Raw genomic sequence first — 27,596 nt, 5'->3', positions numbered from 1 at the left:
ACTGAATAGATAACCCGATAGCAGAAGATAGGCGACCGCAATTGTCGGGCAGCGGACGACAACTTGCATTAAAAACAGGAAAAATGGCCTGATTTCAGTGCATCAGTCTTTTTCAACGATCATGGTTGCTCAGAAGTGAATCGTCTTTTCAATTTGATTCATTGCTACCTATTGGGTAAGTTGTGTAACGCCAAGCTTTTTGTCTAGTTTCTAACTGTACTGGTCCATTAACAGTTTTTTAAGTCTCGGCCAGCCGGCAGTTTTTCTAACGAGACTTCCCTGACAATCCTACATCTCCTTAAAACACATGATATGTTTTACATGCAGCCTGTAGGTGTTGATCGTTTAAGATTCTTTAATTGTCAGTATTGTCTACTATTGAATAAGATCTTGTGGCCGTGCTCAGTGACAGTATGCAATGATGAAACAGCTGCACAAAATTACATGATATTTATAACTTGAAGGTTGACTTCAAAACTTTTCAGTTTTCAACTATCCAGCAAAAACAGTAACTTTTAAATTTAGATAAAAAATGTTATGCGAAAGAAATAAAAGTGAACGACTGAGGGAAAGATTTCATAGCTGCCTTTTGAGTTAACTCCAAAAGTGGAATTCTCTTGAATTTTAGACTGTTAATGGTTTTGCTAGCTGGAGCCTTTCTGGTCTGTGCAACTGATAGTTAGCTGCAGGTGAATTTCAAGTATCAATGCTTTACTCTACTGTGAATATATTTTTTATCAATAAATACAGATCATCAAATATCAGATGTAAGTTTCTTTTATTTCACACCACAGATCTATCAGTAATATTACTGTGTCCATCACCTCAACACCATAAAGATTCCAAGACTGAAAGAGACTTCCACAGATCTATCAGTAATATCACTGTGTCCATCACCTCAACACCATAAAGATTCCAAGGCTGAAAGAGACTTCCACAGATCTCTCAGTAGTGGTTCTGTATAGGCCATTACCTCAGAGATCCATCCAGGTTCAGTTATAATTGTGTGACATGCTTCTAAATGGGAGAATTATTTTAAGAAGTTTGTTCTGAATTAGCTGAAACTATATTTGAGATGGAAAAATATTTTTTGAAATCAGCATGTGTCGTTGACTAAGCATGTACTTATAGACCAGAAGGAGCTTAAGTTTAAAAAATTCCCAAAATTTTTATCTAGTCATGAAACCAACTTTGCAAATAGTGATCTGGAAAGGCAGCTTTTGAAGATCTTAAATCTGAACCTGTCTTAAAAATAGGATTTTTAAGAATACCTGAATGCTTGCACTTGAAATTAAAATCATACAGATGGACGAAAATATCAAACTCTGTGTATCAACTATGTATTAATTACATGTTTCCATGTGTTACAGGGAATGCTATTTCCTCATCTAAACTTAAGTGAAGCAGAAGTTGAAAATTGAGACAGGATGCATTCATTAAGATTTGCATCCAGTCTAACAGAACAGATTGCAGCTTCAACCTTACATAGAGTTAAAACGGCTTCCTCACTACGACCGACCATTGCCTTCAAATGCTCTAAATGTGGTCAAGTGGTTAGAAATTTCACACAAACCAAGATCAACTTGTGCACGATAAATGAAGTGACTACAAAGACAAAGACCATAGTGAAATATCGTAAAACCAAGTATTTTATAGCAAGTTTAGGTCTAGGATCGCTTGGATTTGGTGCTTACTACATCTCTCTCACAGAACAGAACAGACGTAAAATTCGTGTGTTACTAGGTGGCTGTGTCAGATTTTTACGGTGAGAATAGTTTTTAACATATAATATGCATTCTGAATATATTAACATGTAGTAATTTAAAGGGGAAAAAAAGAGTAAAAAATGACAGTTTTGATATTACATTTACTACTACACCATTTAAAGGAAAGAAAATATTTTTTGCCATAAATGCATTCTATTTTTTGGCTTTTTGCAAGAACATATCTTTTAAGTCCATGATACATGATAAGTGCCCTTTTCAAAATTTTCAAATCACCATATATAGTTATTCTATAAAGATTTAAAAAATCATAGTGAAATTTCATATAAGTTACAGCATTAATTATTGCCACCTTTTTAATGTAAAAAAAAATTCAATGTTTGGAATAATTCTCATGGAAAAACATGGATCTGATTCTTTGATCGTTAGATATAAAATTAAAAAGACATAAAAATAATTGGAATAAGTAATTAGGATTTATTTGCAGACATCTATCCAGATATTTGGTAGTCTGAAGTGATCTCACGATCCACGATTCGTATTTGTCTTTGTCACTATCAGTCATGACCAAGACGGAAATAAAATTTGTCTGATGTTGCCTGTAATGCTATATATTTTGTCCCCACAGGTCATTAAAGATAGGACTTCTTATATCTGCTGACTATAAATGGAGCCTTTGGAATCTAGACGAGATGTCGGAAGAGTATGATCATGCCATCCGACCCTGCCATAAGCGGGCTGCAGAGAGGATGCTGGTAGGGTGTCTTCAGAACGGTGGTTTATATGTTAAATTAGGACAGGGCATGGTATCTATGAACCACATCCTGCCCCGAGAATACATTGAATCACTGGTTGTACTCCAGGACAAAGCCCTCAGCAGGCAGCCCCATGAGGTAATACATCAGTGATATACTGGAAACTAACATTTGTGTTGGTCAAGCTAAATTTCTGAAAACAATACTTTAACTTGTAAATATGTCATGTAGATTTCAGGATGCTTGTATTTATTCTACCGAACTGTGACAAGGCGACATAAAGATGTATCTTACTTTACTGTGACATAAAGACTTAAAGGTGTATGCTACCTTACTGTGACATGGAGACTTAAAGATGTATGCTACCTTACTGTGACATGAAGACTTAAAGATGTATGCTTCCTTACTGTGACATGAAGACTTAAAGGTGTATGCTACCTTACTGTGACATGAAGACTTAAAGGTGTATGCTACGGAACTTTGACATGAAGACTTCAAGATGTATGCTACCTTACTGTGACATGGCGACTTAAAGATGTATGCTACCTTACTATGACATGGCGACTTCAGGCTGTTTGCCTAACTGTAATATTCAAAACAAGACAGTCCTCTTTGTTTGTGACAATATAAATAATTTGCATTAACAGCAGTGGTAAAGACTGCAAGCATGCATTTGTTAATGATTGTAATTTTCTATTTAAAAGCAGCATAACATTCAGTATCTAAAAAAATTTGTCATTCCACATCACATTTTCCATTTTAGAGCCTTCTTCATAATGCACACTTACTTATCAACTTTTTAATGTTGACCATCGATTGTTTCCTCATTCCTGCTGTAATTATTTCACTGTTTGAAATCTTTCGTTGGTTATACTGACTTCCTGTCTTAATCCTCTTTTTTTTATGACTTCATGTGGGACACCATATTGTTTATGATAATACATTCCTTATGCACAAACAAACAGTCCTGTTGTATTAATTGGTTTTGACAAAAATTGATTCCTATTCCTTTGATCTAATGAATTATAGAATATTTAGTTTATTTCTTCTAAAAATAAAGCAGTTAGCATTTTCTCACAAGGACATTAATCTGTTAATGTAGAATTCAGGAAAAAAGGGAAGGAGGGGGTGCTATAGGTTTCTTTTGTGCCATCTGTCCTTCCATATTGTTCAGACTCAATCTCTCCTACATTACTCTTTACTGGAACTTCATACTTTGGGTATGTCTTCACCTGGGGATGTGTCATTTATCAAAAGTAGGTTACTCTGACCTACATTTTGACCTTTGACCTACTTGAAAGAAAAGCTTTATTTCGCTTATAATTTCACATTTGATGTGGAACTGTAATTTCATAAAATTGTCTGTTTTTCAATATGAATACATTTATGAGAAAATCATGAAATATTGAAGTAAACTGAAGACCCTAAAGACACTGCTGAGATCTACCAGAAGTTTGAATATCCGAGGCTAATATTATGTGAAATAAAATATGTGATATGGAAAGTTTGTGTTGTTTGATCAGGTAGAACAACTGTTCAAGGAAGACTTCGGCATGACTCCACAAGAGATGTTTGCCGAGTTTGAGGAAGAACCCATTGCTGCTGCTAGTCTTGCTCAAGTTCACAGAGCTGTGACAAAGAAAGGAGAGAAAGTGGCTGTCAAGGTAGGAACAAAATCATGTTGTTTCTCTGTAAATAACTGACACATCTATTTATTGTGATGAATTTATGACGGTCATGTTTTCATGCAACCAGGTATTGATGAATTCTTTCAAATGTGGCTTCGAAAATTATAGTTTCAAAATGAAACATTGTTTATGGAAATAAGTTTTGATTGAGCAATATTTTACAATTGTGTAGTGCATCCGTCTTCCGTGATCTTCTCCCCTGATACTGTCATCCAATAATTTTAAAAACAGATTCCCTCCAAATACACAAACATCCACTTTGATCCCATTGAGACAATCCCCTTGAGACAATCCCCATTTTTTGTCATTTAAGGACTGTATTTAAAATGATTTTTGCAACATCTATTTTGCCCATCATGAAAATATAAGTCTGTCATGCAGTAATGTCAAATTTTGAAATTGTGTCCAACGTCATTACAATGCAGGATGTTGAGAACTAGCATGTGGCATTATAAAAATGGGCGGCAGACTATGTGATTGGTAAATGTTTAATTATATGAGATTTTCTCCTTCCTGTCTGTACAGGTCCAGTATATTGACCTCCAGGACCGTTTCTATGGTGATATCAAAACCTGTGAGATTATACTGGAGTTGATTGGCTGGCTACATCCCAAGTTTGGGTTCGCATGGGCGCTTCAGGTAGGAAACTTGACATTTAGTTTATATAGTTTTTAATAAGTTTTTACCATATTAGATAGGTAATTCTTCTTTATTTTTCATGTCAGATTCAGGTTCCATGTTTTAGTGATGGAATATTCCGCCCTGGATTATCTCACAGGGAAATGATCTCGGTCATTTCTGCTTCATTAAGTCAGTATCAGTGATAAGTTAACAAAAATTATAATTCAAACTCAGAATTGATTTTAAACAAGGGAATGTTTTATATAATTACACTAGAAAAAGTACAGGGGTAGTCAGGCTGAAGGGTATGTGTCGTCAGTGCCATCAAAATTTCACATTCTCCAGAGAGAACCCAGTATGTAACAATGCAGCAACAGGTACATATTCTTATTTGAAACAATGGGAATTTACTCACATGTTTCCTATGATTCAGGTCAAAGGCCAATATTTGGAAACTAAAACAATCTCTTTATTTGTTTGAAGTTAGATATAGTATAATCAGATTTTCTGTGGCTCCTAATTTTTACCATTTTGTTGTAAGATAGCCTGGTGAAAGTTTAAGTTTACCTGACATATTTACTTTATTCCAGGATTTAAAAGGAACTCTGGAGTTGGAGTTGGACTTTGTCAATGAAGGTAAAAATGGAGAGCGATGCTTAAAGGATCTCCAACACCTGAACTATGTTTATGTACCTACGATATACTGGAACATGACTACCAAAGTAAGATATCTGTCTGTCTGTGTTACAGTCTATGTACCTGTCTGTCCAGATATCTGTCTGTCTGTGTTACAGTCTATGTACCTGTCCGTCCAGATATCTGTCTGTCTGTGTTACAGTCTATGTACCTGTCTGTCCAGATATCTGTCTGTGTTACAGTCTATGTACCTGTCTGTCCAGATATCTGTCTGTCTGTGTTACAGTCTATGTACCTGTCTGTCCAGATATCTGTCTGTGTTACAGTCTATGTACCTGTCTGTCCAGATATCTGTCTGTCTGTGTTACAGTCTATGTACCTGTCTGTCCAGATATCTGTCTGTGTTACAGTCTATGTACCTGTCTGTCCAGATATTTGTCTGTCTGTGTTACAGTCTATGTACCTGTCTGTCCAGATATCTGTCTGTCTGTGTTACAGTCTATGTACCTGTCTGTCCAGATATCTGTCTGTGTTACAGCTTATGTACCTGTCTGTCCAGATATCTGTCTGTGTTACAATCTATATACCTTGATGTATTTGTGCCGGTATGTCTCAGTACACATAACTCAGTACACATAACTCAATATTTCATCTCAACTGTTCATGCTGAGTGAACAACTTTTTATACGCCCATCGAAAGACGGACGTAATATGGTATGGTGATGTCCGTCCGTCTGGTGTGTGATGTCCGTCGTAAACTTTTACTTGTCCGGAGATCTCCTCCTACATTTTTCAGCCGATCTTTATGAAACTTGGTAGGCTTAATCACCATGATATGAGATTGTGTTTTCATGAACAGGGTTTTGATTAGACAATTTGAATAAGAGTTATGCCCCTTTGTTTATTTCACTATAGAAATCTTGTCCGGAGATCTCCTACATTTTTCAGCCGATTTTTATGAAAGTTTGTATGCTTAATCACCATGATATGAAATACAAAAATCTTGTCTGAATATTTCCTCTAACCGATGTTTATGAATTTTTGTAGGTTTAATCTTTATAACATGATTTTATTTTTCTGAATGGGGGTTAATTAGATGATATATACAGAACCATTCCAAAAGTATTCAATCACTCAATATTTTTACGATAAATTTGAGTGAATATGTGATCATGTGATGAAAAGGATCTTAGATTTGTTTCCATTTGATGTGAGATTTATGAAATTCGCGTCAAATTTTTCATTTTACCTTGCCAAAGGCTTTGTAAAACAGAAACGTCTTAGGATCATTTCATAAATTCCTCCTACTTTTTTCAACCAATCTTTATGAAACTTGATCATCATGACATGAAGTTATGTTTTCATGTGGTGTGCATCATGCCAAACCAATTTGTACATCTTCAGCCACAAACAATACACCAGAAGGCTCTTTACAATGCTGGTCCATATTTGATGACTTTACTGTCAAATTGACGTAGGTCTACACAGCGGATGTAACCAATGAAGCAGATTATTCTTACTCTTCAAGAACACCTGTTCTTCTTCTCCTTTTAGTTTTTCATTGAGTCTCCATGTACAATGTAGACCTTGCCTTTGTTTCAGTTTTGCCCATGTTTTACTGGACTTTGCAGTTTGTATTACCATTTTGTTAACATTTAGGTATATTCTTTTTTACTCCCGAAAGCCAGTTTGATTTGAGTTTATTTCGAAGAGTTTTTGATTTAGCTATATAAATCTAGTCTAGTGATCTCTTTTATTAGGTCATCTGACCCGAAGGTTCGAGAAGACCTATAGCCATCGTGCTTCGTCCGTCGTTGTCCGCCGCGCGTCATCCGTAAACTTTTCATTCAAAACACTTCTTCTCAAATACTAGAAGGCCTAGGGGGCTAATACTTGGCCATAGCATGCTGGCTTGGAGCCCTACAAAGTTTGTTCAAATGAATGACCTTGACCCACTTTCAAGGTCACAGGGGTCAAATATATTAAAATATGCAAATGACTTCTCAATAACCAAAATGATTAGAGTGCTGATATTGGGCCTGTAGGATGCTGGGAGGAAGTGTTACCAAATGTGCTCAAGTGAATGACCTTGACCCACAGGGTTCAAATATGTTAAAATCTGTAAACGACTTCTTCTCAGTAACCAAAAGGCTCAGAGTGCTGATATTGGGCCTGTAGGATGCTGGGAGGAAGGGCTACCAAATTTATTCAAATGAATAAAGCCCACTGTTGTAATGGCAGACTCACTGTTGTTAAGAGTTTGGCTTGCTTTTTGTCAGATGGCCGTTAAGGCCCATGGGCCTCTTGTTTTTAAGAAATCTTTCTGAAACTTACTGTATATTAACCTGTATACTTATACTGTATATCAGCTTTTCTATGTAAATGGTTTATCTCACATGAATACCAATTTGTTTCTTCTATTCGACCTTTGACTTCCATCAAAGTACACCAGGTGGAGGACTGTAATTCTGGAATTATCCTCTTTGTTTTGGATATTCACGGGCGTGTTTTGTTCCGCTTTGCGGTACTCTTGTCAGATGTTTGTCTTTCACACCTGATTAAAATTTTGTTATCATTTCCTACTAAATCAAAATAAAAAAGGAAACTCAACAACACGAAGACGTTAGTGAAATTGCCGACATGTTTCGACCGCTATGCGGCCGTCATCAGGACAAATTTTATTTGATCTAGACAGCTAAGGTAAAGAAATGCGGTTAAGACAGACATTTATGACGTCATAGTTAGATGACGTAGCAACAATACATTGTTCAAATATAAAATGACTGAAAGATTCCGTATACTCTATGTATAGAGATTTCTCGGTTTTGTAGGGAACTCGGAAGTTCATCTTGTAAATCAGTGGCCACACTGCTAAAACTAAAAATTTGTCCTGATGACGGCCGCATAGCGGTCGAAACATGTCGGCAATTTCACTAAAGTCTTCGTGTTGTTGAGTTTCCTTTTTGATTTTGATTATGTTTTATTAGTAAGGAACTCTATCGAATCCCTAGGATCCGACCGAAGATACTACCGCAAAGTTCTACATTAGGAGTGTTGGATCACCTATTATTTATTATCATTTCCTACTTGTACTGACTAAGTTTGTACAGACGGTGGGCAGGGTCCTTGTGGACCAATCCCTACACCTATTATTTATTATCATTTCCTACTTGTACTGACTAAGTTTGTACAGACGGTGGGCAGGGTCCTTGTGGACCAATCCCTACACCCATTATTTATTATCATTTCCTACTTGTACTGACTAAGTTTGTACAGACGGTGGGCAGGGTCCTTGTGGACCAATCCCTACACCCATTATTTATTATCATTTCCTACTTGTACTGACTAAGTTTGTACAGACGGTGAGCAGGGTCCTTGTGGACCAATCCCTACAATTTCTTTCATTACTTTTATTGTTAAGTGAAATTTATGGAAGTCAACACAGAGTTTTTGTTGAGGATTTGTATGTATTTGAAAATTGTCGTGGTATTTATTTTCATTGACTTTGTAGGGATTTTTTATCCATGAATTTATGTGCCCACAAAGTGTAAGAAGAAAAATATGTAAACCTATTGGGGTGTATTAATTCACAAAATCAAGTGTCCATGAAAAAGTCTTTTTTGAAAATCCATGAAAATATAGCTCCACAAAAAGATGTGATTTTACAATATGTAATCTTTATATAAAACATGTTATCTATTCTCAGAGAGTACTAACTACAGAATACATTGAAGGCTGTAAGGTCAGCAACTCTGGTGCGATCAAAGATATGGGTCTCTCTCTGAAAGACGTAAGTAAAGTCATTTTAATAATTATTTACAAAACTTCGCAAACATCCTTGCCACCACTCGAGCAACTTCATTCCTTAAGAAATTTTGATCAAACTCCACACATTTATTAAAGGTCACGACAAACTTAATGGTTTTAGGTTGAAAGCCAATGTTACCACATCCTTGTGAAAGCCGTGGAGGCTTCATTCCTTAAGAGCAAGTTTGAAAGTGACTTAATGGGCATTATTCCTGAAGGATTTTGGACTGACTTCACTATTAATATAGGACCATAATATCACCAAGGAATTCATATTTCAAGGTCAAGGTCACTGTAACTATTTTTAGAAAATCATTGCCAGCACTCTTGTTGCTTCAGTATTCTGGGAATTTATGTACTTCATCATCTTCTTTATTACACATAAGTGAAGGTGGAACCATGAAGGATTTCTAGTGTTTGTGATACTTTGTTATCATTAGATTTCTGCCTTTTTTCGTAAATCACCTACTGTACTTTACAATTTCATCACCAAACAACATTGATGATTGCTGCAAGTATGAAACTGCCGATAATTCTGTTGATTCCATTAATTGGCTATGTTATATCTTATTCTAAATTTATATATATGTAGGAAGTTGTACCACTAGATTGTCCTTTGTACCACTAGATTGTCCTTTGTACATTACCCACTGATTGTGATATAGAAATACTCCTGTAATAAATGGATGTACTAATAAAGAACAATTATCTCCTCCTTGTTATGTTGGCCAGGTGGATCAGAAACTGGTAAAATGCTTCTCAGAGCAGATATTTCTCACTGGATTTGTTCATGCTGATCCTCACCCTGGAAACGGTAAGATTCTTGTACCCCCTGGAAAACATTGATGATACACCTTCTTCACCTGTAGTGTTACACACAGGAAACTGTATGGTCTCTCCACCTGTAGTGTTACATACAGGAAACTGTATGGTCTCTCCACCTGTAGTGTTACATACAGGAAACTGTAAGGTCTCTCCACCTGTAGTGTTACACACAGGAAACTGTAAGGTCTCTCCACCTGTAGTGTTACAGGAAACTGTATGGTCTCTCCACCTGTAGTGTTACATACAGGAAACTGTAAGGTCTCTCCACCTGTAGTGTTACACACAGGAAACTGTATGGTCTCTCCACCTGTAGTGTTACACACAGGAAACTGTATGGTCTCTTCACCTGTAGTGTTACACACAGGAAACTGTAAGGTCTCTCCACCTGTAGTGTTACACACAGGAAACTGTATGGTCTCTCCACCTGTAGTGTTACACACAGGAAACTGTATGGTCTCTTCACCTGTAGTGTTACACACAGGAAACTGTAAGGTCTCTCCACCTGTAGTGTTACACACAGGAAACTGTCTGGTCTCTTCACCTGTAGTGTTACACACAGGAAACTGTAAGGTCTCTCCACCTGTAGTGTTACACATAGGTACTGTATGGTCTCTTCACCTGTAGTTACACCCTTGGAATGATGTTACACCCTCCTCACTTGTAGTGTTACACACAGGAAACAGTCTGGTCTCTTCATCTGTAGTGTTACACACAGGAAACTGTATGGTCTCTTCACCTGTAGTGTTACACACAGGAAACTGTCTGGTCTCTCCACCTGTAGTGTTACACACAGGAAACTGTCTGGTCTCTTCACCTGTAGTGTTACACACAGGAAACTGTAAGGTCTCTTCACCTGTAGTGTTACACACAGGAAACTGTATGGTCTCTTCACCTGTAGTGTTACACACAGGAAACTGTAAGGTCTCTCCACCTGTAGTGTTACACACAGGAAACTGTATGGTCTCTTCACCTGTAGTGTTACACACAGGAAACTGTATGGTCACTTCACCTGTAGTGTTACACACAGGAAACTGTATGGTCTCTTCACCTGTAGTGTTACACACAGGAAACTGTCTGGTCTCTTCACCTGTAGTGTTACACACAGGAAACTGTATGGTCGCTTCACCTGTAGTGTTACACACAGGAAACTGTATGGTCTCTTCACCTGTAGTGTTACACACAGGAAACTGCCTGGTCTCTTCACCTGTAGTGTTACACACAGGAAACTGTAAGGTCTCTCCACCTGTAGTGTTACACATAGGTACTGTATGGTCTCTTCTCCTGTAGTTACACCCTTGGAATGATGTTACACCCTCCTCACTTGTAGTGTTACACACAGGAAACTGTCTGGTCTCTTCACCTGTAGTGTTACACACAGGAAACTGTCTGGTCTCTCCACCTGTAGTGTTACACACAGGAAACTGTAAGGTCTCTCCACCTGTAGTGTTACACACAGGAAACTGTATGGTCTCTTCACCTGTAGTGTTACACACAGGAAACTGTATGGTCTCTTCACCTGTAGTGTTACACACAGGAAACTGTATGGTCGCTTCACCTGTAGTGTTACACACAGGAAACTGTATGGTCTCTTCACCTGTAGTGTTACACACAGGAAACTGTAAGGTCTCTCCACCTGTAGTGTTACATACAGGAAACTGCAAGGTCTCTCCACCTGTAGTGTTACACACAGGAAACTGTATGGTCGCTTCACCTGTAGTGTTACACACAGGAAACTGTATGGTCTCTTCACCTGTAGTGTTACACACAGGAAACTGTAAGGTCTCTCCACCTGTAGTGTTACATACAGGAAACTGCAAGGTCTCTCCACCTGTAGTGTTACACACAGGAAACTGTATGGTCTCTTTAACTGTAGTGTTACACACAGGAAACTGTATGGTCGCTTCACCTGTAGTGTTACACACAGGAAACTGTCTGGTCTCTTCACCTGTAGTGTTACACACAGGAAACTGTAAGGTCTCTCCACCTGTAGTGTTACACACAGGAAACTGTATGGTCTCTTCACCTGTAGTGTTACACTCAGGAAACTGTATGGTCTCTCCACCTGTAGTGTTACACACAGGAAACTGTCTGGTCTCTTCACCTGTAGTGTTACACACAGGAAACTGTCTGGTCTCTCCACCTGTAGTGTTACACACAGGTACTGTATGGTCTCTTCACCTGTAGTGTTACACACAGGAAACTGTAAGGTCTCTCCACCTGTAGTGTTACACACAGGTACTGTATGGTCTCTTCACCTGTAGTGTTACACACAGGTACTGTATGGTCTCTTCACCTGTAGTGTTACACACAGGAAACTGTAAGGTCTCTCCACCTGTAGTGTTACACACAGGTACTGTATGGTCTCTTCACCTGTAGTTACACCTTTGGAATGATGTTACACCCTCCTCACTTGTAGTGTTACACTTAGGAAACTGTAACATCTCACCACATGTATTGTTAAACTCAGGAAATTATACTATGATGCATACCAGCCTGCTGATAATGATACAAAATTTACTCAGAACTTTACTGACATACACTAATGTATCAAATTTACCATACATCTGACATACAGTGGCTAAATCATTAACAAGCTTAACATGGATAGAATGTTGTGTTTCTGACATACACTGGCTAAATCATTAACAAGCTTAACATGGATAGAATGTTGTGTTTCTGACATACACTGGCTAAATCATTAACAAGCTTAACATGGATAGAATGTTGTGTTTCTGACATACACTGGCTAAATCATTAACAAGCTTAACATGGATAGAATGTTGTGTTTCTGACATACACTGGCTAAATCATTAACAAGCTTAACATGGATAGAATGTTGTGTTTCTGACATACACTGGCTAAATCATTAACAAGCTTAACATGGATAGAATGTTGTGTTTCTGACATACACTGGCTAAATCATTAACAAGCTTAACATGGATAGAATGTTGTGTTTCTGACATACACTGGCTAAATCATTAACAAGCTTAACATGGATAGAATGTTGTGTTTCTGACATACACTGGCTAAATCATTAACAAGCTTAACATGGATAGAATGTTGTGTTTCTGACATACACTGGCTAAATCATTAACAAGCTTAACATGGATAGAATGTTGTGTTTCTGACATTCACTGGCTAAATCATTAACAAGCTTAACATGGATAGAATGTTGTGTTTCTGACATACACTGGCTAAATCATTAACAAGCTTAACATGGATAGAATGTTGTGTTTCTGACATACACTGGCTAAATCATTAACAAGCTTAACATGGATAGAATGTTGTGTTTCTGACATACACTGGCTAAATCATTAACAAGCTTAACATGGATAGAATGTTGTGTTTCTGACATACACTGGCTAAATCATTAACAAGCTTAACATGGATAGAATGTTGTGTTTCTGACATACACTGGCTAAATCATTAACAAGCTTAACATGGATAGAATGTTGTGTTTCTGACATACACTGGCTAAATCATTAACAAGCTTAACATGGATAGAATGTTGTCTTACTAGTAAACTTTCAGGTTTCTGGTTTTGTGTTTTTTGTAACAGGATCTATGATTTGTCAGTTTTATAAGATAATTTGTGCTCTCTCTTTTCATAGGAGATATTTCTCAATATTTCACGTCAAATATGTGATATTGCTGTTATATTGATGTTGTATTGATGTGATGTTGATGTGATATTGATGTGATATTGATGTGATTTTGATGTAGTATTGATGTGATATTGATTTGATGTGATATTGATGTTGTATTGATGTGATGTTGATGTGATATTGATGTGATATTGATGTGATATTGATGTTGTATTGATGTGATATTGATGTTGTATTGATGTGATGTTGATGTGATATTGATGTGATATTGATGTGATATTGATGTTGTATTGATGTGATGTTGATGTGATATTGATGTGATATTGATGTGATATTGATGTGATATTGATGTTGTATTGATGTGATATTGATGTTGTATTGATGTGATGTTGATGTGATATTGATGTGATATTGGTGTGATATTGATGTGATATTGATGTTGTATTGATGTGATATTGATGTTGTATTGATGTGATATTGATGTGATATTGTTGTTGTATTGATGTGATATTGATGTGATATTGATGTGATATTGATGTGATATTGATGTTGTATTGATGTGATATTGATGTTGTATTGATGTGATATTGATGTGATATTGATGTGATATTGATGTTGTATTGATGTGATATTGATGTGATATTGATGTGATGTTGATGTTGTATTGATGTGATATTGATGTGATATTGATGTTGTATTGATGTGATGTTGATGTGATATTGATGTGATATTGATGTGATATTGATGTTGTATTGATGTGATATTGATGTTGTATTGATGTGATGTTGATGTGATATTGATGTGATGTTGATGTGATATTGATGTTGTATTGATGTGATATTGATGTTGTATTGATGTGATATTGATGTTGTATTGATGTGATGTTGACGTGATATTGATGTTGTATTGATGTGATATTGATGTAATATTGATGTTGTATTGATGTGATATTGATGTTGTATTGATGTGATGTTGACGTGATATTGATGTGATATTGATGTTGTATTGATGTGATATTGATGTGATATTGATGTGATGTTGATGTTGTATTGATGTGATATTGATGTGATATTGATGTGATGTTGATGTAATGTTGATGTGATATTGATGTGATATTGATGTGATGTGATATTGATGTGATATTGATGTGATATTGATGTTGTATTGATGTGATATTGATGTGATATTGATGTGATATTGATGTGATATTGATGTTGTATTGATGTGATATTGATGTGATATTGATGTGATATTGATGTTGTATTGATGTGATATTGATGTGATATTGATGTGATATTGATGTGATATTGATGTTGTATTGATGTGATATTGATGTGATATTGATGTGATATTGATGTTGTATTGATGTGATATTGATGTTGTATTGATGTGATATTGATGTGATATTGATGTTGTATTGATGTGATATTGATGTTGTATTGATGTGATATTGATGTGATATTGATGTTGTATTGATGTGATATTGATGTGATATTGATGTTGTATTGATGTGATATTGATGTTGTATTGATGTGATATTGATGTGATATTGATGTGATATTGATGTTGTATTGATGTGATATTGATGTGATATTGATGTGATGTTGATGTTGTATTGATGTGATATTGATGTGATATTGATGTTGTATTGATGTGATATTGATGTGATATTGATGTGATATTGATGTGATGTGATATTGATGTGATATTGATGTGATATTGATCTGATATTGATGTTGTATTGATGTTGTATTGATGTGATATTAATGTTGTATTGATGTGATATTGATGTTGTATTGATGTTATATTGATGTGATATTGATGTGATATTGATGTTATATTGATGTGATATTGATGTGATATTGATGTGATATTGATGTGATATTGATGTTGTATTGATGTGATATTGATGTTGTATTGATGTGATATTGATGTTGTGATATTGATGTGATATTGATGTGATATTGATGTTGTATTGATGTGATATTGATGTGATGTTGATGTGATATTGATGTGATATTGATGTGATGTTGATGTGATATTGATGTTGTATTGATGTGATATTGATGTGATATTGATGTGATATTGATGTTGTATTCAGTGATTTTATTCTATGACTATTTTTGATAGAGAATTGCATGATATGACTTTTGTGAAAATCACAATTATTTTTTGTGAAACCATTAAAGTTGGAACCACAGAATATATTTGTCTAATTGGTGTTACAGTGTTTGTACGGAAGGGTAAAGACCAAAAAGCAGAACTTGTCCTTCTGGACCATGGCCTATATGATATCCTAACTCCTTCCCATAGACAATCCCTGTGTAACCTGTTCAAGGCTATTGTTATGCAGAACGAAGAAAACATGAAGAAATATTCACTTGAACTCGGGGTTGAAGGTATGTGTGTTCAGCTTTCTTATATCAGATGGTGAAATAATCATTTTTAAAGGGAACTAACTCAAATATCATTTATTGAAATTAATTAACTGTAAAAATGAATTCAGTAATTAAGGACATATGCTGTCCTGATGTAACTTGCCGACACAAAACAGTTTCACACTAAGATAAATGTAAATCAGAAAAAAATTCAAATGTTTATTTGAAATAAATTAGATAATTGGACTTTCCAAAGATACACTGGAGTTAAATAACATTCTGATGGAAATTCAAAAATTATCTAGACTTAAGAAAGATTCAGAACTTATGTACATTTTTCTTAACAATTGATTACACAACAGAAAAGTTGAAAAAAAAAGGAAATTATGAAAGTAGCGAGGAATAACATAACCCATTTTAAAGGGAGATAACTGTGGATAGAAGCATACATTGCATAATGTGTAAGGTAGAATACACCCTTAAGTAATATTTAGAAATCTTTGTATTGTCAACACCATTCATACTGTTTTATTATCAAGAAATAATTTTACACAAGATTGATGATAGACAGGTCAGCCAAAAATTAATTTCTTTTCAGATAAAGAGTTAAAATTGATGTCTGTGGCTAATGGATGATTATGTGTATAGTCACAAGTGATTCGACGTAGGTGATTTTCAGAGGTCTTTAGAGAATCATTTTCTCATGCTGAAATTGAATTATCACCTCTATACTCCAAAAATTTAAGCATTGTTTCAAGTTTTTTTTCCACCATGTATTTTTTTAATTGTTTATGGAATCAGTGCATGTAAATCTCATCAAAAGAAATTGAAGTGCTGTCTTTCTGAATTAAAGGCATGTCTTATTTTATATTTTACAACCTGTTTATATTGCACTGTCTTTCATTTAAAATATTGTGTAAATCTACTCATGTATTTATTTTTGAAGTTCAGCTTTTGACAAAGCCTGATGATGAACTTCCAGAACTTTTTATTGAAGTGAGATGTCAGGCTGTGAGACTTTATCAGTTCTGAGCGTTGTTTTCCAGATTACCGGATTTTTTCTATGATGGTAAAACAGGGTCCTATTAAGTTCAGGAATCATTCTTTCTTTCGTCATCATATAACATCAAAACGAGAGTTTTACAAGCTGCCGAAGGACATCCAGGTCGAGTGGAAGGAGGACTATGAAAAGATGTGGGAAAGATTTCGAGAAACCTTCAAAGACATGCCTATGTGCTTGTATTTCATTTTCAGGTACCTTTCTCGAGTAATATGAGATTATGTAGAATTCATTCTGATTATGAAAAACTTCGCTCATTTAAGCAGAAACAACTGACAAATTGTTTTTCTGATGTTTATGGAAAAACAAATCATTGTGTAGTTGGAAATATTGGTGGGGGATTTAATGCTATATTTGCAGTCAATGAAAATAGTATGAAATAAAATACCAAGTGAACATTTCAAAGTGGATGATAATAAATATATCTGTAATGCATATAAACAAGAACTCCAACTCATAGATATGTTAGAAATTAAATACCAGTGTGTCTGCCAACTAGGGACAACTGGGAAATAGTAGCAAATTGATTGAAACTTCTTCTCAATCCTAGATATGATAGGATCAAGTACTCTTTATGGATAGAAAGGCCTTTTGATGCTTTACTAGAATTGTAAATTTCATGACCTGAGGGTCTTGCATTTCCCCCAGGGGAGTGGGTAAAGTGTACTATTGTTTTATGGGAAAATCACATTCTGGAGCATTATTTATTTATGTTTTATTGGAAAGAGTATAAACCAGATTAGAATTATAAGTCTCAGTATAAGTTACTACCTCTAACTCAAAGTCATGGACTGGGCTTATTACAGTAAGCCTAGAGTACCAGCATACTACCTCTAACTCAAAGTCAGGCAGTGGGCTTATTACAGTAAGCCCAGAGTACCAGCATACTACCTCTAACTCAAAGTCAGGCAGTGGGCTTATTACAGTAAGCCCAGAGTACCAGCATACTACCTCTAACTCAAAGTCAGGCAGTGGGCTTATTACAGTAAGCCTAGAGTACCAGCATACTACCTCTAACTCAAAGTCAGGCAGTGGGCTTATTACAGTAAGCCTAGAGTACCAGCATACTACCTCTAACTCAAAGTCATGGACTGGGCTTATTACAGTAAGCCTAGAGTACCAGCATACTACCTCTAACTCAAAGTCAGGCAGTGGGCTTATTACAGTAAGCCTAGAGTACCAGCATACTACCTCTAACTCAAAGTCAGGCAGTGGGCTTATTACAGTAAGCCCAGAGTACCAACATACTACCTCTAACTCAAAGTCAGGCAGTGGGCTTATTACAGTAAGCCCAGAGTACCAACATACTACCTCTAACTCAAAGTCAGGCAGTGGGCTTATTACAGTAAGCCCAGAGTACCAATATACTACCTCTAACTCAAAGTCAGGCAGTGGGCTTATTACAGTAAGCCCAGAGTACCAACATACTACCTCTAACTCAAAGTCAGGCAGTGGGCTTATTACAGTTAGCCCAGAGTACCAGCATACTACCTCAAACTCAAAGTCAGGCTGAGGGCTTATTACAGTAAGCCCAGAGTACCAACATACTACCTCTAACTCAAAGTCAGGGACTGGGCTTATTATTACAGTAAGCCCAGATTACCAACATACTACCTCTAACTCAAAGTCAGGGACTGGGCTTATTACAGTAAGCCCAGAGTACCAACATACTAACTCTAATTCAAAGTCAGGCCAAGGGCTTATTACAGTAAGCCAAGGTTATCAATATGTTACCTCTGACTCAAAAATCAGGGTGAGGGCTTATTACAAGACCTTGAGACAGTATTGTTGGTAGTCCTACAGATGTAGTCAAGGGTACTACTGAGCCTCAAGCTTATATGGAATTACTGAATTTTGTTTTGAGTAATGCTTTAACAACATATCTAAGGTTGTTACTTTTAGTAAGATCCTGGTCTCTGACAAACCAAGCAGTAGCATTGTATATGAAGTTTTGTTCTCGAGCAAAAATCTCTTGTTGTTGCTTATATGCTGATTTCTCCTAATTTTCTCAAATTCTCACTCTGTGCTGATACATATTAATGATCTAATTCGGTCCCTATTTAAGATAAAATATTTGATGGAAGTTGGTGTCATATAACTTAACAGTGATCAGTTTTATGAAAAAAACCTATCTATTGGCAGAGGAATTAATGGTCATCAGTTAAAAAAAAACAAACTGCCTGTTGGCAAAGTAATTAATCGTCATTGTTTTTTTTTTTTTTAAACCTGTCTACTAGCTGAGAAAATAAGGTTGGTCAGTGTTTAAAAAGTTGGATCTTTCTGAAATTTCAAAGATCTAAACAGAATGAAACATAAGTTTTTTCACAAGATTTGAGCCCCACGAAAATCACTGATTCTACAAGTTTTAATCAGTCAGTGATTGATAACAAAAATAAAACCATTGATTTAAAAAGAACTCAGAAGGAGTGGGAGTTTAAAGGATGAATTCTGGTCCATTTCTTACTATAAGTATTGTATGGTGTTACCAGTATAGACACAGGTCTTTAAACACTATGATAACCATGGTAGTTAGTGGTGTTACCAGTATAGACACAGGTCTTTAAACACTATGATAACCATGGTAGTTAGTGGTGTTACCAGTATAGACACAGGTCTTTAAACACTGATAACCATGGTAGTTAGTGGTGTTACCAGTATAGACACAGGTCTTTAAACACTATGATAACCATGGTAGTTAGTGGTGTTACCAGTATAGACACAGGTCTTTAAACACTGATAACCATGGTAGTTAGTGGTGTTACCAGTATAGACACAGGTCTTTAAACACTATGATAACCATGGTAGTTAGTGGTGTTACCAGTATAGACACAGGTCTTTAAACACTGATAACCATGGTAGTTAGTGGTGTTACCAGTATAGACACAGGTCTTTAAACACTATGATAACCATGGTAGTTAGTGGTGTTACCAGTATAGACACAGGTCTTTAAACACTGATAACCATGGTAGTTAGTGGTGTTACCAGTATAGACACAGGTCTTTAAACACTATGATAACCATGGTAGTTAGTGGTGTTACCAGTATAGACACAGGTCTTTAAACACTGATAACCATGGTAGTTAGTGGTGTTACCAGTATAGACACAGGTCTTTAAACACTGATAACCATGGTAGTTAGTGGTGTTACCAGTATAGACACAGGTCTTTAAACACTATGATAACCATGGTAGTTAGTGGTGTTACCAGTATAGACACAGGTCTTTAAACACTGATAACCATGGTAGTTAGTGGTGTTACCAGTATAGACACAGGTCTTTAAACACTGATAACCATGGTAGTTAGTGGTGTTACCAGTATAGACACAGGTCTTTAAACACTGATAACCATGGTAGTTGGTGGTGTTACCAGTATAGACACAGGTCTTTAAACACTATGATAATCACGGTAGTTAGTGGTGTTACCAGTATAGACAGAGGTCTTTAAACACTATAACCATGGTAGTTAGTGATGTTACCAGTATAGACACAGGTCTTTAAACACTGATAACCATGGTAGTTAGTGGTGTTACCAGTATAGACACAGGTCTTTAAACACTGATAACCATGGTAGTTAGTGGTGTTACCAGTATAGACACAGGTCTTTAAACACTGATAACCATGGTAGTTAGTGGTGTTACCAGTATAGACACAGGTCTTTAAACACTATGATAACCATGGTAGTTAGTGGTGTTACCAGTATAGACACAGGTCTTTAAACACTGATAACCATGGTAGTTAGTGGTGTTACCAGTATAGACACAGGTCTTTAAACACTGATAACCATGGTAGTTAGTGGTGTTACCAGTATAGACACAGGTCTTTAAACACTGATAACCATGGTAGTTAGTGGTGTTACCAGTATAGACACAGGTCTTTAAACACTGATAACCATGGTAGTTAGTGGTGTTACCAGTATAGACACAGGTCTTTAAACACTATGATAACCATGGTAGTTAGTGGTGTTACCAGTATAGACACAGGTCTTTAAACACTGATAACCATGGTAGTTAGTGGTGTTACCAGTATAGACACAGGTCTTTAAACACTGATAACCATGGTAGTTAGTGGTGTTACCAGTATAGACACAGGTCTTTAAACACTATGATAACCATGGTAGTTAGTGGTGTTACCAGTATAGACACAGGTCTTTAAACACTGATAACCATGGTAGTTAGTGGTGTTACCAGTATAGACACAGGTCTTTAAACACTGATAACCATGGTAGTTAGTGGTGTTACCAGTATAGACACAGGTCTTTAAACACTGATAACCATGGTAGTTAGTGGTGTTACCAGTATAGACACAGGTCTTTAAACACTATGATAACCATGGTAGTTAGTGGTGTTACCAGTATAGACACAGGTCTTTAAACACTATGATAACCATGGTAGTTAGTGTCAAGTTTTGCTGAAAGTTTTATCACCATATGTCAGCTTTTATTCCTTCTTTGAGATGTAAATGTTTCAATTTGTCTCCCTTTTTTTTCTGTTTCATTTTCTTTTCATTTTAAAGCTAATTGCTTGGCTTACAGGATTTGTTATAGATTGTGTTGACAACACAGCAGAATCACACTTGAGAGTCTCGTCCTTGATGAGATGTTGTTGTATTTCATCAGATCATGTGATATTCTCTGTTGACTTGTATTTCATCAGATCATGTGATATTTGGAGAAATTCTCCTACAAAGGCCAGTGTTACGTCGCAGTTTCCATCTCCCCAACCGAATGACTGATAAAGATCTAGAACATATGAGAATCATGGCACAAAAGCACTTTGACAAAATAATGGCTGTCCTGAAAGATATGCCACGGACAATGCTGCTGCTTGTCAGGTTGGTTGCCAGGGGGCGTGACCTGTTAGGGTCTGTCAGAAAACACTTCCTACTTTCCTGCTATATACTCTGCCTGTACACTACCGTCTTGTATTCTTGATTAAATTCTCCGGGGAAATGCTGCTCCATATGATGTTTCAATTTGGTTGTTAGTACAAAATGAAATAAAATGATGAAAAGTGAAAGTTACATGTGGGAAAACATTGTATCACTAGATAGAATTAAGTTCTTTTAACATCACCAATAAAAGATTTAAGTCCTTCAAATCTTCTACTCGTTGTGTTATAAGAACTTCTATTCAATTAACTTTACTAGCGTGAAGAAAATTATCTAGCAAATCACCAGATGTTCTGTGGAGTATTTGTGAATGTGTAGGAAGCTGAAGGTCAAGGTCACAATAAAGGTCAAAAGCTCTGTTTTTGGAATGTAAAAAATTGTTGTCATTTTCAACTGCTACTGTGTGTGTGTGAGAGACCATTATCATGACACTGATTTAAATGTCAAGGTCACAGAATTAAGTCATTTAGGAATTCAATTTTTTCTCTGGGATACAATTTTCCTTATTTTCATGGAAACTTCACTGTACTGTTTTTATGTAAAACCAATATTTCTAGCATGTCCTGCTAATACAAGTAGTGAACACAAATTGCAGTCAGAGGTCAAGTTACAAAGTTTGAGACTAAGTTACAAAGTTCAAGGCTAAGTTTCAATGTCAGAGGTCAAGTTACAAAGTCATGTTTGCCAGCAGATTTGTTAAGTCTGGGAGATATTTTGGGAAATTCTGTTAAAAGATAGAATTTGTAACTGTTGTACATCTAGTTATACAATTTAAAAGTTCAAATTAATTTGCATATTTTTATATAACAGATTAACAAAAAAGGTTAAAAAAAAGGATGAAAAAAAGAGGAAAAGTTGATATCGATAATTATTACATGTTTATTATTGTTTATCATTATGGAATGTATTGATATTTTTTGTGTTGTTTAGTGATTGTCTTGTGTTTCAGGAATATGAATACTATTCGAGCTATCTGTAGAGAACACGGACATGTGGTAGACAGATATGGAATCATGGCTAGGAGGTTTGTACCTTAGATCAAGGTCATTCATTCAACATTGTTCAAGGTTGTTTAATGTCAGTCAGCATCATTCAATATTAATCAATGTACTTAATTCAACATTAGTCAAGTTTGTTAAACTTAGCTAAAAATATTTAACATCAGCACCATGTCTGTCAACTTGGATAAAGGTCATTGAATAAAATCAATCACATAAAACCAAGGTCGGAAATAGTCAGTGGAATTTGGACAATGATATACTTGGTGGAGTTGGCCCCTGTTGAAATCAAACAATGTCAGTCAGTGCTTTGTCAGTCAGCTTGGTCAAAATCAGTGAAAGTGAATCACCTCATTCTGTAACATGGTCAAGGCAGTTCTGATGAATTGATTGGAGTAATCATCCAGGACTAGAATTATGGAAAATGTATTATCTCATAAAGTCACCATCTTATTGTGCTAATGTTTGGTATCATGTGTGTTACAGTGCTATAACAGGCTGTCAGAAAACAGGAGAGTTCCACATGTCACTGTCTGGGCGGGTACGAGCCTGGTGGGAGCGTTTTATTTATGATTACAACATACAGCTGGAGAAGATGAAGATGTGGGCAGGAGTTCTCTACATACGGATCATGGCGTACTTTGGCCGCATGCCTGATTTGGAAAAAATTAAGAAAGTTGTTAAGGAAACACAGGAAAAGAATAGGTGAGTAGACTAACACTGTTGTTCTGGCTTTTTTAGATCACCAGAACTGACGAGTTAGGGTGTGTTCTGATGGTCATCAGGTGCGCTGTGCTTAAACTTTTTTTTACATTTTTTAACATTTTAATCATCTTTTGCCACAAGCATCTTTGGACATCTCAAAATTTTGATATTTATCTTCTGTCACCCCCAACAAACAAATAACATCTTTTGATGTTTTCTTTGTAATCCTATTGAAACCATATTTGGTCTACCTTCATGAGCAGTTGGTGGAGGGAGCACGACACGCTCTGATTTAAAGTACTTAGTACTGATTTAGTTGAGCAATATAATGCAAACTTATTAACAATAACCTAACATAAAATTAGTTTGGATGGTGTTGTAAATGTTCCTATTATTACTACTGCAGTAAACTCTTGTACTTTTATAGTTAAGTCAGATCACTCTCAAGCCTTATCTGTTTGTTATTGTTATTTCTTTGTTATCGCAATTCAAATTGCCTTGTGTCCCTGATCCATCCGTCCGTCTGTGCATTTGTAAACAATTTTTGATATCGCTATTTCTTGAGAAGTATTTAATAAATCCGTTTCATTTTGGGACTGAACAGAAAAACAGAATGGCCGATAGGTCGCCATCTTTAATTTTTTGCAACGAAGTTTGTTATCACTTTTTCTTGAGAAGCACTTGATGGATCTTTCATGAATTTTATATGTAGATTCCCCTTGGTCCCTTGTTGTGCCCAATTAATTTTGGAACTGATCAGAAAAACAAAATGGCTGAAAGGTAGCTGTCTTGGATTTGGACTTTTCTAGTTTGTTATTGCTGATTCTTGAGAAGTACTGGATGGATCTTTCTCAAATTTTCAATGTAGGTTCCCCTTGTGCCCATTTGATTTTGGGTCTGATCAGAATAATAAAATGGCAGAAACGCTGCCATCTTGGATTTTGACTTTGAAACTTTGTTATCACTATTTCTTGAAAAGAACTGGATGGATCTCTCTTAAATTTCATATGTATTCCCTGTGGTCTCTAGTTGTGCCCATTAGATTTTGGGTCTGATAGGAAAAATAGCCTTTAGATTTTAATTTTGAAAGTTTGTTATCACTGTTTCTACAACATAGATCTTTCTCAGATTTCATGTGTATGTTTCCCTTGATCCCTAGTTGTTCCAGTTTGGTTTTGGTACTGATCAGAAAAAACAAAGTGGCCCACAAGTGGCTGTCTCGGATTTTGACTTTAAAAAGTTTGTTATCACTATTTCTTAAGAAGTAGTTTATGGAAATCTTTCAAATTTCATATGTATGTTCAATTTAGTCTTTCCTTGTGCCCATTTCATTTTGGGACTTATCAAAAGAAACAAAATGGCTTCCAAGTGGCCATTTTGGATTTGGCAGGTAATGATTATCATCGCTATTTCTGCCAAGATCCCTCTGGGATCTCTTGTAGTTAAGTCAGATCACTGTCAAGCCCTGTACACTGCTTGTTTAACTGGAGTTGTCTTTCTTCATTTTCATTAACATCAATGTCAAGAGGTAAATAGATCTGCATTAATAGTTTGACTCTAGTCATGTGACAGCAAGTCATGTGACAATTAGTCATGTGATACCAAACCTTATTATAACAGCATTGGATAAGGGATTTTTAGTCAATCTTCATTGTCAACTTAATAATGCTAATGTTGTGTTCTGTTACAGAACATTCAACAGTGATGTGTACACGTGACAACCTTTGACCTATAAACGTCAAGCAAAATATATATACATGGGCATTAATAGTTCATGTTATTTGAACTCTGTGGGTAGAAAGATGTCACCCATGATTGGATTTTATGTGTGCTGGATTAGACAAGTGACAGCCTTCTTGATCAGAGATGTCCTTCAGTGTGTCACACAGATTAGAGAGGTACTCTGTGATGGAAAGTGAACACAGGCACAAACAGAGATTGTGTCAGCGATGAGAACCATTTATAGCTACACCAAACAGACCACAGATTGTGTCAGCGATGAGAACCATTTGTAGGTGACCCAAAGATCCATTTCAAAATGTATTATCCTATTCAGACAATGAATTGTATTCTTCACTTCACATATTGAATCAAAAGTAATTTTCACTACATGTTTTAATTTGCTGTTTTCTTAACAGTTGATACAAAGTCAAATTCTGATTTGTTCCCTGTAGTAATTTTAGATTCTATTTATGTACTCATTATTTTCTCACTAATTGTGTTTTTCAAGTGGCAGAAAATTAATCAATGTGTTCTTAGCATTTTGTCTGTTTTTATCCAAATTATTGATAGAGGATTTATTTTATAGGTGAAGAGGTGAAAAGTCTGACAGTTCACCTAATGATTTGTTGTGTCTATTACAAGTATGTAATGTGCACAGAGATGATATTTATTGAGTGACCTGTTCTAAAGAAAACCAGTACATACCTGGTATATCTGATAAAATGATTATCAGATAAATAAAACAATATAAAGTTTATACAATAAATTAAGTTATACATGGATTTGATCTTTAAGTGTTGTTTTTCACTCAGATTTAGACAAATGTCCAATCTCTGCAGACTTTTGAACATAACCTATTGGACAAACTAAGTCACTTGTTTCTGTCATACTACAGTTCAGTTCCAGTACAAACAAGTGTCTCTAGGTCACATTAAACTTTGAAATAAACTGATACATTTAAGTGAATTGATGTTACAAAAAAACAGTCACTCATATCTTTTGCAAGACGCCATCATAAATATCTTGCTTTAAGTCTGGGGTTGGATCAGCTTACTGTAAGCACTCTGAGCAGTTCTCTTTTATCTCTTTTTATACATCTTGTCAATTTAACCTGCTGTATTGTGGTGTGGTGTCTGTCAATTTAACCTGCTGTATTGTGGTGTGGTGTCTGTCAATTTAACCTGCTGTATTGTGGTGTGGTGTCTGTCAATTTAACCTGCTGTATTGTGGTGTGGTGTCTGTCAATTTAACCTGCTGTATTGTGGTGTGGTGTCTGTCAATTTAACCTGCTGTATTGTGGTGTGGTGTCTGTCAATTTAACCTGCTGTATTGTGGTGTGGTGTCTGTCAATTTAACCTGCTGTATTGTGGTGTGGTGTCTGTCAATTTAACCTGCTGTATTGTGGTGTGGTGTCTGTCAATTTAACCTGCTGTATTGTGGTGTGGTGTCTTTCAATTTAACCTGCTGTATTGTGGTGTGGTGTCTTTCAATTTAACCTGCTGTATTGTGGTGTGGTGTCTGTCAATTTAACCTGCTGTATTGTGGTGTGGTGTCTGTCTGTGTTAAAATATAAATACTTCTGGAATTTTCCCAGTTTTCAACAAATCTATTTGTAGGAGTTATTGCCCTTAGCTTTTGCCAGATTTTTAAGCTTGTCCAGAGATTTCAATTCTCAGTTTCTGACTGATCTCTTTAAAATTTTGTGTGCCCTATTAAAACTGTAGAATATTTTTCGCAAGTTTTGGAAGAGTATTGGCCCTTGACATTCCTCTAGTTTCCTGCTGGTTTTGATAGCGTTTTTAGTGTCATTTGGATAAGAAATTGTTTCATTTCCATCTTTGTATCAATTTTGATACCATAATGCATTTCTCTTTGGTATGGGACAGATGTATAGATATCCGGTCGGTAGAGGAAAATTCTAATAAATTTTAAATATGGCCAGTACAGCAGACATCTATCGAACAGGTACACACCAAGTTCATTTTGTGTTAAAAGACTGGTGTCATGTCAGCAGATTTCTGAAGAGCCCTGCTACATGTCAGTGTCACATGGTTTATCGTTATCGGTCGGTGAAAAGACAAAGAAACGAAAACACGAAGTTGTTAGTTTTTTGAGATGTTTATTTCAACATGAGAAGAAATAAGCCATCACTTGTGGAAAACACACCATATAAAACAAATAAATAATT

The 27,596-nt window shown here is 35.9% G+C and overlaps 1 protein-coding gene across 3 annotated transcripts; it reads left to right on the top strand.

The window, feature by feature from the left end:
• Window positions 1-21: 21 nt before the first annotated feature.
• LOC132545984 (uncharacterized aarF domain-containing protein kinase 5-like) lies at window positions 22-26,188 on the top strand. 3 transcript variants are annotated; one of them, XM_060209672.1, is made up of 14 exons: window positions 22-175; window positions 795-990; window positions 1,371-1,765; window positions 2,353-2,617; window positions 4,003-4,143; window positions 4,693-4,806; window positions 5,379-5,510; window positions 9,131-9,214; window positions 9,964-10,045; window positions 15,890-16,060; window positions 21,749-21,926; window positions 22,933-23,007; window positions 23,468-23,686; window positions 25,377-26,188. In XM_060209672.1, exons 3-14 carry the CDS (start codon window positions 1,428-1,430, stop codon window positions 25,402-25,404), a joined length of 1,827 nt encoding a protein of 608 aa, XP_060065655.1. In that variant the 5' UTR covers window positions 22-175; window positions 795-990; window positions 1,371-1,427; the 3' UTR covers window positions 25,405-26,188. The 3 variants fall into 3 exon arrangements, with proteins under 3 accessions (XP_060065655.1, XP_060065653.1, XP_060065654.1); XM_060209670.1 differs by lacking the exon at window positions 21,749-21,926 and adding an exon at window positions 17,086-17,293; XM_060209671.1 differs by lacking the exons at window positions 795-990; window positions 21,749-21,926 and adding an exon at window positions 17,086-17,293.
• The last annotated feature ends 1,408 nt before the right edge of the window (window positions 26,189-27,596 follow it).

Source organism: Ylistrum balloti, unplaced genomic scaffold (genome assembly GCF_031769215.1).
Source record: "Ylistrum balloti isolate Yb309-2 unplaced genomic scaffold, AGI_CSIRO_Ybal_v1 Utg369870, whole genome shotgun sequence".
NCBI classification, from domain to species: Eukaryota; Metazoa; Mollusca; class Bivalvia; order Pectinida; family Pectinidae; genus Ylistrum; species Ylistrum balloti.
Note: the sequence above shows the minus strand (reverse complement) of the source record. Positions and strands in the feature narration are given on the sequence as shown.

Bases quoted from the DNA above. Each gene is read 5' to 3' on its own strand.
- LOC132545984 (XM_060209671.1), top strand. From the start codon at position 1,428: ATGCATTCATTAAGATTTGCATCCAGTCTAACAGAACAGATTGCAGCT. The intron at 9,215-9,963 runs GTAAGTAAAGTC...TATGTTGGCCAG, and splicing joins TGGGTCTCTCTCTGAAAGAC to GTGGATCAGAAACTGGTAAA. The intron at 16,061-17,085 runs GTATGTGTGTTC...GTTGTTTTCCAG, and splicing joins ACTTGAACTCGGGGTTGAAG to ATTACCGGATTTTTTCTATG.